This window comes from Talpa europaea, assembly GCF_964194135.1.
Source record: "Talpa europaea genome assembly, chromosome: 6".
Classification (NCBI taxonomy): Eukaryota; Metazoa; Chordata; class Mammalia; order Eulipotyphla; family Talpidae; genus Talpa; species Talpa europaea.
In genome coordinates, this window is record NC_140072.1 from 41,658,653 (window position 1) to 41,670,730 (window position 12,078).

Genomic DNA, 12,078 nt, shown 5'->3' on the forward strand with positions numbered 1-12,078 from the left:
GAATGTTGGTTGACTTTCATTAGAAACTGTAACCCCAGAGCCAGAAGACAGTGGAAAGATGTCTCTGAAGTGCTGCTAAAAGGGGAAAAGTTTCCTAGAGTTCTAGACCCAGCAAAGATACATATCAAAAATGAAATAAAGTCATTTTCAGGGAAAGGAAATCTGAATTTGTCATCAGGCATCCTACACTACAAGAAGTAATGAGGAAATTTCTTCAATTTGAACAAAATGAAATTACATGGAATTCAGATCTAAAGAGGAATACTGAAAATGCAAAATGTTTAGGTAAATATTGCAAGTGCAATGAAAACTATAAAAATTTGCAGAAAGTAAAGTTTAAATGGAGACATATACCATGTTTGTGCATGAGAATTAATATTGCTATGATATTCATCCTCCTCATATTACATATCTCCTATATTGATCTTTAGATTGGCACCATCTCAATCAAAATCTCAGCAAAAATTTTTGTAGAAACTCACAAACTGATTTGACAATATATATGAAAATTCAAATAACCTAAATAGCCAAAACGACTATTTTAAAAAGCTCAAGAAATGTGGAAGAAATTCACTACCTGATTTCAAAGTTTATACTGATTATTCAGTAATCCCCAGTATGGGATCCACAGAAGCATAAGAAAATAGATAAATGGAAAGCTGTAGAGTCCAGAAATTGACACACACATATATGTATGCATTTGATTTTTGATAAAGATATGAAGAAAATGAAATGATGGCAAGACCTTTATTTTCAACAAATTGTATAGGAAACTGGTTATCTGATATTGATCATAGACTTCATGTAAAAGTGAAAGCTATAAAAGTTGCAGAAGAAAACATAGAAGAGTAACTTTGTGAAGTTGGGATAAAATTTCTTTAAAGGGAGACAAAAAGCACAACTTTTTTTTTTTTAAGATTTATTTATTCATTTATACAAGAACCGGGGTACAGGCCAGTTGCGCAGAAGGGTGAGAGAATTCACCAGAGACAGCGAGGAACAGAACAGGCAGACTGACAAAACACTGCTGAGGGGAGCAGCGGACCAGACAGGAGAGGTCTGCCATGCCATGTGGGACCCTCGCAGGCCGGCCAGGATCAAACCGGCGCTGCAGAGGCTGCGGACAGCTTCACAGCGCAGCGCTCAACCTCCTGTGCCACCAGGGGAGGCCCCAAAAAAAGCACAACTTTTAAATTAAATATTGATTAATTGGATTTTCTTTACAAAGCTTTGTTCTCCAAAAGATACCTGTATGAAAAAAAGAAGCTCGACCATAATCTTAGAGAAATTATTTGCAAAACATGTCCAGAATCTATTTAAAAATACCTCTTACAACCCAGCAATAAAAACACACAACGCAGGAAAGCTTACACAAAATACTTGAAAAGAAATGTCACAAAAGAAGATAAAAGAATGGTAAGCAGCACATGAAACTTTGTTCAATCTTATTAGTCATCAGGGAAATAGAAATTAAAACCACAAGGAAATACCATGACACAGTTACTGAAGTGGGTTAGAATAAAATGATTGATGACACAGAATCCTGGTGACAATATAGAGCACCCAGAACTTTCATAATTGCTGCTGGTAGTTAGTGTAAATGATAACAACCACCCTGGAAGAGACTTCTGCAGTTCCTCATCGGGTTTAATATATGCATGTACTATGACCCAGCAATTCCCTTTCTAGACATATACCTAAGACAACTGAAAACATGCTCACAAAAAGACTTATACAGGAAGGCTTAAAATAACCTTATCAGTAATAGCCCAAAATTGAAGCAATTCAATGTTCATCAGCATGAGACTGGACAAACCAGTGGTGGTAAATTCACAGCACAGAATTCTACTCAGCAATAAAAAAGGGATAAACTACTGTTAAATGCAACAGCATACAGGTGTTTTATAGATGTTTAGTGAAAGAATTCTGACACAAAACAAGTTAATACTTGTTTTTATGTATGATTCTATTTTTTTATGATTCTATTTTATGACTTTTATTCAAGAAGCAGCTAAACTAGCCGATGCTGATATGAGTGTCACAGAGTGGGAGAGTGTGTTATTGATTAGGAGTCACTGTAAACCAGGCCTGGGAAATTTCTGTATCTTGGTTTGGGTCATCACATGGATATAAACATGTGTAAACTTTACAGTAAGCTTGAGATTTATGCATATTACACAACTAATTATTAATGTATGCATTGTATAGCTCACATAAAACATTTAGAGATATAATTTAAATTGGCACTAGTCATAATCCCAAAAGACATAATCTCAATCTCCATAATGTCAAACATTGAAATCCCAAAAGAGGAAAAACCCTGAAATCTAAAATCCCAAAATCACAATCCCAAGAAATAAAAATTCCAAACGTTGAAATCCTGAAAACCAAAAAGTGTCAACTTAAATAATCGAGTAAAAAAAGAAAGAAACCTGTAAAGTTTGTATTTTTCCCACACAGTTCCTGTGTGATGTGGCTTCCCCATGCTGTCATGCCCAGACCCTGTGTGAGTTCTGGGCCTGCGAGCATGGCTGTCGTGCAGTGAGTGTCCTCCGGGGACCCTCAGACTGGGAGGGTTGGGTGGCAAAAATGCCTACTGGGGACAGTGCAGTGAGAGGGGTCTGGAGCAGGAGAATGGGTCCATTCTGTTCTGTGGGTCAAGGAATAGAGTGTACTTGAGCCGGGTCTTGCATGATAAATGGCAGAGCCTGCCATTCATAGCATCCAAGGCAGAGCGTAGGCAGGACCTTGGAGCAAGAAAAGGGATGTGAGAGCCAGTGGCACGTTCGTGCTGAGTGTCAAACCAGTGAGCATCCTGGTCCTGGGCTAGAGAGGCTGGCAAAAGTGTGAATGTGGTGGCAGGTGGGTACCCTGTGTGAGGGGCTGGGCTCCTTTCACTTTCCCCAAAGTCAGTGCTGAGAGGATGAGCCTTTGGAAGATCAGAGTAACCATCACCCTGGGAGAGTTAGGAGACAGCCCGAGCTATAGGGGTGGCGGTGATTGTGAGGGGTGATCACTGAGACTTGGAGCAGTTTGATGTGGAGAAAGTCAAGGTGGAGTCAACCCCAGGGATCCAATTTGGGCATTGGGAAGACATGCTGTGTTAGTGAAGCTGGAAATGCAGAGCCCTAGGAGTTCCAAGCTGCAGTGGGATGCTTTTTGTCCCAATCTCCTGTTTGCTGGATTCACTCCAAATCCTCCATGGGGTGATTTTTACTGTGTGCTATACCCATTGCCTTTCACTCACTGCCTGAAGATGCCTCCTCCAGCTGTCCGTGGGTACAGCACCAGCTGAGCTGCTGCAGATATTCAAGGAACAAAGATCTTGAAGCCTAATTTCTTTCACATATTAAATGTACATTATTCTGCCTTATGTTAGTATAAACAGCCGCTAAGGCAGTCAGGTTCTATAATGCAGTCTTCAGCTAAATGTGAAGATCATATTATTGAAACAAGATCTTTCTAGCTGACCATAGTTCAAATGCATGCTTTGGTGTCTGTAAAATCTATTTAAGGATTCTGATACCCCTTCCCCCCCTTCACATTCTTCCATCCACCAGAACAGTTAGAAGAACTTTTAAAATGAGGAAGCTGTTAAGAAAGGGAGGAGGTATCAAACATTTGTTTATTTACATACCCGATGTTGAAAATTATCAAGATCAATTTCAGGAGCATGGAGTTCAAATGTATGCTAACTGACCTAGGAGAGAGTATCATCTAACAGTCATTTGCTTTTCTGAAAGGAGAAGTAATGAAAAGCAGACTTTTCATATGACATGGAAAAGGAGAAGAAATTAGGAAGTAATATATTCAATTATAGGAGCCTTTTGCCAAGACCATCTTGATTTCATGTTCTGACAATTTCAGTTAAGTCTTATCAGGCAAACGATTCAGAAACAAGTCAGATCAAACATGGGTGCCCACCCTCCACTCCTGGAATTTGTGTGTGTGTGACAAAAATACTCATGTCTTTATTGGAACAGATCCATCTTTGGGGGGCTGTTCATATTGCCAGCCCCAGGACAGAGCTTGAGGACAATGCAGATGAGAGGAAAGGTTACACAGACCCTGGTGAACCCCAGAAAACCTGACACACCCTGTAACTGCCGTGCAGCCAGACTGACCTGGAGCCCCATACACTATTTTGTGTCTATTCCTGTCTACTGAATTCTCTTCACTATTTCTATGTGATCCAAACACAATTTCTTTTCTGTGTCCCCAGCCCATCCATTTTATTTCTTACTGAAACCATGCAGGTCTGAGGGAATGTCTTGGTTTGTGGACCCTCAGCTGTGTGTGTGCAACTGCTCAGGAATGAGGTTCTAAAGCCCTCTGCCCCACCCCAGACAGTGCAGTGTCCAGTAGTCCAAACCTAGAGCTGCTCATGTAAGATGGTGTCAGCCCTTTGATGAGGGCCTGCAGCTGGTGGCGTGCCAATTAAGTGGTAGCCAGGACCCAACTCACAGTGGTAGCTTGGGATGATCACAGTTGGTGCTGCTGAGACAGCCCTATAGCAGCCAGCAGCACCTATCCAGAGGCTTGACATAGCAGCGCTGGAGTAACAGCAGCAGGCAGTGGTACCCGATGTGCTGGAGGCAGGAGAAGTCAGACAGTGGTGCCAGAGGATCAGAAGAGGTGGACAGCTCTTAGAGGTGACTGGGAACAGACCATCAGTGCTGGTCAGTGCTGGTCAGATTGTGGCAATGTGGAGGATCAGGCACCAGGGTACAGCTGTAGGAGGCACTAGGTATAGCCGCGGTGCCAGTTAGCAGGCGATGTCAAGGATTCAGCAGCAGTGTACATCTCTAGGCAGTGGTGCAGGTCATACAGGAGGCAGGAGCAGTTGTCCATGATCAGAAGTGATGAGGCCAAGGTTGAAGGCGGGAATTGAAGGTCTTGAAGAGAGTGTCTTGACACGTCAGTCTCAGGCGAGAGTCCCAAGCCTTCTGCTATACCACCTTTAATAACTTTCGAGATGCGTTTCAAACCTGATTTACACATTTTCAAAATTGGTGTGAAATTCAAAGCCTATTCCCCACTGACATGTGAAACCTGACCTTTGCTGAGGTTGGCTGTCTCATCCTGGGGACTCGAGACCAAGCAGGAGCCATGGGACTCCTCTTACATCACTGTCATCCATGCCCATGAGTCCCTTGATGTGGGCTTTGGCCCTGATGATGGTACTGTCACAGTCCTGCACCTGTGGACAGATGTGCCCACTTGACTGGAATCCAGAGGTAGGGCTTCTAGACCTCAAGGATAGATTGTTGCGGGGGTGGAGGGGCATGTCATGAGGCTTCTTGAAGCCAGGAGAAGGTAATGGGGTGAGAAGCAGAGAGTCAGTAGAAAGAACTCCCTATGCAAATAGATGCCTGAGAGGGAGTGTGTTGTGGGATTGGATCTAGTTAATGGTGAGGTTGGGGGGAACTCTGTGTGAGCACTTGTGCACCTGAATGCACTCTTTGGATGCATGTTTATTGAAACCCTGCACCTACCATCATGAGGAAGATGATATCTTGTGCCTAGCTCTCTGTAGGGGAGGCCCCTGTGTGAACAAACAAGCTGGTATGAGGCCATGTCTTTGCTAATACAGTTGTGCTAAACAAGCTCTCTTGGGGACCAGGGACAAGTACTTCCAGCAGGAATTCCACTGGCAAACTATACTCTGGTGCAGATCTATATTTCAGTGTGATCTGGGGGCCCTTACTGGACTTTCCTGAAACTCGCTATAGAATCAGTGTCTCCTGTTTTCAAGTAAGTACTGCAGGGCACACAGATGTCTCAGAAGGTCGTAGCTGCAGGAGCCTGCATTGCTACAATGCTTCATGCTTCATGCTTCTAGTATGTTTCTCTAGGAAAATGTGTTGTGAATCCCAGTCTTGTACCCCAGTAGCTCATTTCCTTCTCATAGGAAAAAAAAAAGAGAGAGCAATTGTCAAATGAGGACACTGAGCTCTCAGCTTAGCTAGAAAACATGGCCATGGAGGACACAGGTTGGAGGAAGGCATGTGCCAGGCTTCCCAGGTTGGGGAGCCACCTTAGGAGTCTCCAGGTGGCTTGCTGGGTAGAAGGCAAGGGGTGTCTCATGACCGAAGAGGTAAGGAGGGGAAAATGCAAGGCTGAGATGTGAGGAGGGGTATGGTTGGGTAAAGGGAACTTGACAAGGATGATCCAAGTTTTGTTCACTCAACACATAGGTATGAACTGCTGGGCAAGGCATTGTAGCAGTGCTGAGTTCCCAACCTTCCTGTTGAAGCCATCAGGAAGGGGCTGTGGTGTTCTTTCCGCAACTAGAGGAGAGGAGTACAGCAGGGGAGGTACCTGACTGTGGTATCCTATTTGGCATAACTAAATAGTTGTTCTCTCATAATGAGGACAGAAGTGGGCAGTTCAGGGCCCATACTGCAGCTCTATAACTGAAGCAGGGCCCCAACTCTGCTCTCCTTCTACCCTACCCTCCTCTTGTGGCCTAAATTGTGCCCCCGCCCCCAAAGATAGTCTCAAGTCTTAAGCCCCAGTATCTGTGAATGTGACCTTATTTAGAAATAGGATCTTTGCAGATGAAGTCAAGTTAAAATAAGGTCACAGTGGAGTAGGGTGGGCCCTAGTCTGATATGACTGGTGTCTTTATAAGAGGAGAAGAGACCCAGAGACAGTCGCAGAGGACAATGCTTTGTGAAGATGGACATTAGAATCATGTACCTGTATGCCAAGTAATGCCAAAGATTGCTGGTAGCCACCAAAAGTTGTAAGAGGCAAGGAGGTTTACTCCCCAGAGTCTTTGAAGGGAGTACAGCCTTACCCACACCTTGATTTCAGACTTGCAACCTCTAGAACTGCTAGATAATAAATTAATTTGTTTTTAAGTAACCAAGAATGGGGGTAATTTGTTACAGTGGCTCTAGGTAACTAACAGAACTTCTTTGTGCAACTTTTATCTGCTAACTGCACTCACAAGATGACTGCTTTGCAAACAGAAAATGGGAAAAATTTAAAGAGATAAAGACACATGCCAGCCCAGTGTCTCTTTTATCAGAAAATAACTTTGACAGAAGCAACACCCAGTAGACTTTTGACTGCTGTCACTGGGTTACATGTCTAACCCTAGCTGCAAGGGAACCTGGGGAGGTGAGCATTTTTTTAATCAGCTTTTACTTCATATGCAACAAATATATCAATAACAATTATATCAAGTACATTATAAACTATAATATATTACACACTAATATCAGTACCTTGATTATCATTACATTAACTATATTTTACATGTTGATATATAAAATTTTAATATATTTGCCCATTTGTTAATCTGGACTTTGTTTTCTAACAACCCACCAGGTTGTTAGACGTCTTTATGAATTCTGTGTAGAAGTTCTTCATTATATATGTGACTTACAAATAATTTCTCCTAATCTCTTACCTGCTGTTTAATTTTTTAAATCTTTAAAGAATTTTAATTTTTGATGAAATTAAATTTTTTTGTGTCTTATATCACAAAATCTTTGCCTAACCCAATGTTGCTAAGATTTTCTCTTATGCTTTCTTCTGGATGTTTTGTAGATTGAGCTCTTACCTTTAGGTTTATGATCCACTTTGAGTTAACTTTTGTATATGATGTGTAAGGAGTGAGTTTTATATGTTTGTTTTTGCATGTGGATGTTCAGTTGTTCTAGCATAGTTCATTGAAGATTGTTTTTTTCCCATTCAATTACTTTGGTACTTTTGTTGAAAATGAGTTGACCGTATAAGTGTAGTTCTATTTCTGTACTTACTTTTCCCCATCCATCTATATTCTATCCTCTTTCTAGTATGACACTGTAGTAAGTTTGAAATTAATTAACATGAGCTCACCAACTTTTTCCCTCATAGTTGTTTTGACTATTCTAAGTCTTCTGTATTTCTATGTAAATTTTATAATCAGCTAGTCAATTTATATTTTAAAAAAGTCTGCTGGGACTTTGATTGACATTGTGTTGAATCTCTAGATCAAATGTGAGAAGTAACACAGCAATAGATTATTTTCTGGTCCATGAACATATCTCCCTTTATTTGAGTTGTCCTTTAAGATTTCTTGTGGTCTTTTTCTTTTAGTTTTCATGTAGAGATATTGCATAAATTTTATAAAATGTAATTATGTATTTTTGATGCTATTACAATGGCATCTTTTTTTTTTAAAGATTTATTTATTTTATTTATACAAGCACTGGGGTACAGTCAGAAGCGCGGGAGGGTGAGAGAATTCACCAGAGCCAGAGCGGGGAGCAGAGCAGGCAGAAGGACCGAAGTACACTGCTGAGGGGAGCAGCGGGCGGCAGGAGAGGTCTGCGCGCCATGTGGGACCCTCGCCCGGCGGCCAGGGATTGAACCGCTGCTGCAGAGGCTGCAGGCAGCTTCGCAACCCAGTGATCAACCGCTGCACCACCGGGGAGGCCCATATTACAATGGCATCTTAATTTCAAGTTCCAGTTGTGAATTGCTAGAATATAGAAGTACAGTTGGTTTTTATATATTAAAATCCTGTTTCTTGTGACTTTGTTTAATTTGCTTAAGTCCTCATAGCTTTATTATATATTCCTTAGGATTTTTATGTCTTTTGGATGAAGATGGTTTTAGTTATTGTTTTCCAAATTTTACACCTTTACTTATTTTTCTTGCTTTATTGCTCTGGCTGGAATCTGCAGTACAATGTTTGAATAGAAGTGATAATAACAGACAGCCTTATCCTCTTTCTCATCTTAAGGGGAAGCATTGATTTTTTTTTATTATGATGTTAATGGAGGTTTTGTTTGTAGATCTTCTATAGGAAGGTAAGCATTTGTAACCAGCTATAGAGCTGCCCAGAGGTTTTTGAGGATTTTCTAGAAAAGAGGGTGGAGTGAATATGGGCATCCAGTAAAAGGAAGGCCAGCAGGGACTTCTTTATGAGTTCAACTGTGTCTTAACTATGTGATGATTTATTAGGCAATTAGCATGTATTTCCCTTAGAAGCTTTCAGTATGGGGTGTGGCTTACATTAAACATGGCTATGTCTGACAATACGTTTTTATAAACAGTATATTTGGGAGGGGCCGACGTTGCCATAGAACTAACTCTGCATCAGTCCATTGGGAGGCAGTGTAGCCTGTGGTTAGGAACATGGGCTCAGAAACTTGGGTGCCCAATCCCAGATCTGTAACCACAAGCAGGTTTCTCAACCTTTTTTGTCACAATTTTCCACCTGTACGATGAAGATAGCAAATGGTATCAAAATACCTACCTCAAGGGCTTCTGAAGACTAAATGAGCTAGTGTATAAAGGGCTCAAAACAATGTTGATTATCTGATGTATTTTAAGAAGGATTTAGTTTGTGTTTAGCTAATTTATCACAACCTTTGCATAGCAAGTTTACTGTGTAAAGAAGTATACAATTAAAAAAAGAAATCCTCTTTCCTGATGGCTTGTGTTAAAGTTTTGTGAAGGTGGAAGAGTCAGATGTTTGATTTCTGCTATTTACAACATTGTGTAATAAATTTTTTAAATGCTACGCATTTGCATAGGCAATTATCAGCAGGGTGACAATTGTGGGCAGTGGTGTTCTGAAGTTAGTACTGAGTATATCCTGGAAAGTCAAACCTGAGTTGGACTTTCTGATCTGTTCATTTTGATCATTTGAAGTGTGAACCCACAAACTGCGCCTGGGCTACCCCACCTAGGCACATGGACCACTGTGTATCTCCCAATTGGTTTTCAACTATTAGGTCCTGCCAATAAACTAATTCCTGGGGAAAAGCTTCCTAGTCATTTGCTGTCCTAGATCTCTCCCCACTACAACAGCTGCCTTTCTTTCTATTAACATGTTCCAAGTCTCGGGTACCATCCTTTTCTGGTGGGTGAAGCATGTCAGCCTTTCTCTCTGGGGAGTGGTGGGTGAGGAGCCACTGACCAGTAGGGACCAGGTTCACTGAGGTGCCCAATTAGGTCTGCAGCAATGAGGAGCTGGTAGGCAGGCCTTGGAGGGGCTTTCCCCTTAACTTGAACATGCTTTTTCCCTTTGCCTGAGATGTTTTGAGGTGTGCAGTCACAGCAAGTTTTGCAAATGCCCCTCTGCAAAGTTTTTCCTATCGAAAGTCTCTTCTTCAAGTAGGTTCTCTGGTTTTCTTCAGAGCAGACCAGTGGAACACTTACTTTCCACTTTGAGTTTTAAGAACATTTTAAAATCCACTCAGCTGTATTTGGATATAGCTGCATAATATGTTATTGTTTCTTTTTCTTTCCTGTGTAATGTGGGGAACTGCCAGTGCGTATTTAGGGGAGCCTGACCAATAAGCTCCGGCATGAATTTTCCAAAGTTTTTCTCTATAGTATGATGTGGGGAGGAGGAAGTTTCAGAACCTCCTTCCCCAGTTTCAGGGAGTGTTTGGCCATCTCTTGTTCTTCCCTCTGCCAAAGATGTTCTGCAGGCTCTTCCTTGAGAATTGTGTATCTTCACCAAACCTTTCAGCTGTAGCATTATCACCAATGCAGAGAGAGAGACTGAATCAGGGAGGAGACGGGCATTATCTTCTCCCTCCACTGATACAAGATGCCCCGGTTAGGCGGGTACCCCAAGGCACATGTGACATGGTCCTCCATGCTATGCCTGCTGCCCCAGGTGATGATTCTGAATTATATATGGGGAGAGACTTTTCACAGCACTGTTTTTCCACTGCAGTACAAAGCACTCTGTTACAGTAAGCGTTTTACAAAGCAGGTCCTCGAGGCCCTGCAGGAACCAGGAAGCTGCGGGGAGCAGTTTACCTCCCAACCAGAGTGCTCAGGGTATGAGTCTGAAACAAATGGGAAGCAGATACAGAATCTAACTTTTTATTTGAATGTTATTTCTTTGAACAAAGAAAATTGCTAAAAGTTTAAATATCAAACCGTTGGGTTTTTGAAACAAAAAAAAAAGGCAAGAAGAAACAAAAGTCAGAAGTGCCAAATTTAACACTTTCTGATCAGATAAGAATCTGCTTTTAGCTCCACCTAAATGACTGTAACGGCTGGCTTCGTGAGGCAGGTCCTTCTCTGCTGAGTATCGTCTTCATCCTCATTTTCTTTCAGTTATATTTCCCTACTGCCTTCTGGCTGAAATCTCAAAGGAAAAGGAAAAAAAGATTCCTTCAATAGAGTGTTTGAAAGACCATCTTTACACAGAGCAGACTCCCAGTAGCCACTTGTTAGATGAATCGATGACAGACATACCTAGAGCGCAGCTTCCACATTCATGTTTATTCCTCACACACATCACATGTGACCACCACCAAATCCCACTTCTGGAGCTATAACGGGCATTCCAGGAACAATTTGAAAATAAATGGAAGTACCTGACTACGATGCAGAGAAGGAGGGTAAGAAGGGGCAGTGATTTTGTTGCCAATTAGATTTAAGCCATTCATTCTGGTATTTAGACTTCTTCAAGCAGTGAGAACCTCATTAAAACAGTCTCACTTAGTGTGCATTTGCTCTCCCTTTCAAAAAGCCTATGACCTCTCAAAAATCAGCAACGGGTACTGGTCACATCTGCTTTGTGTGAGGAATGAACATCAGCTTGACTCCCAGTGTGTTTATGGCATTTCTTCATCCAATGAATAGCTTCTGCGGTCGCAGAAGCCAACCTACAATATACCCAAACCCTAAAGCATTCAGGTTTTGAAAATGTGCATATTTGCCATTTGTCTGCTTCCTGAGTCCCATCTCCACTCCCTCAGAATATCATCAGCGGTGACTTTTCTTCTTTCCGTTTGACAGGTGATGACCAAGAAGGAGGATTTTTTCAGGGCTTGGAACTCATGTCTTCACCACATTGCCACCCTGTCTCTGGCACACATTCACAGAGGTCAGTGGTTCTTGCTGAATATTCATGACTGAGTGTCTCGGAGTTCTGCAGGTTATCTGGGAATCTGACTCAGCAGAGAGAGGACAGTCCCATGCTAGTCTGAACTCTCTCGTTGAATCTGAAGCCCCCCAGTAACTTAGAGACACTTCAAACTTGCTGTAAGTGAAACCCCAACTTATTCAGAACATGGAGCCAGTGAAACCCAATAATCCCAGTGCCGGAAC

General features: G+C 41.9%; 1 protein-coding gene across 1 annotated transcript in view; it reads left to right on the top strand.

The window, feature by feature from the left end:
- Positions 1 to 12,078, top strand: part of ACOXL (acyl-CoA oxidase like) — a gene marked incomplete at both ends in the record, with an annotated part of 268,533 nt that overhangs the window by 192,026 nt on the left and 64,429 nt on the right. Inside the window, one exon of the mRNA XM_084235198.1 lies at positions 11,767 to 11,854. Within this exon, the coding sequence (XP_084091324.1) occupies positions 11,767 to 11,854 (88 nt within the window). The remainder of the gene's footprint in view (positions 1 to 11,766; positions 11,855 to 12,078) is intronic.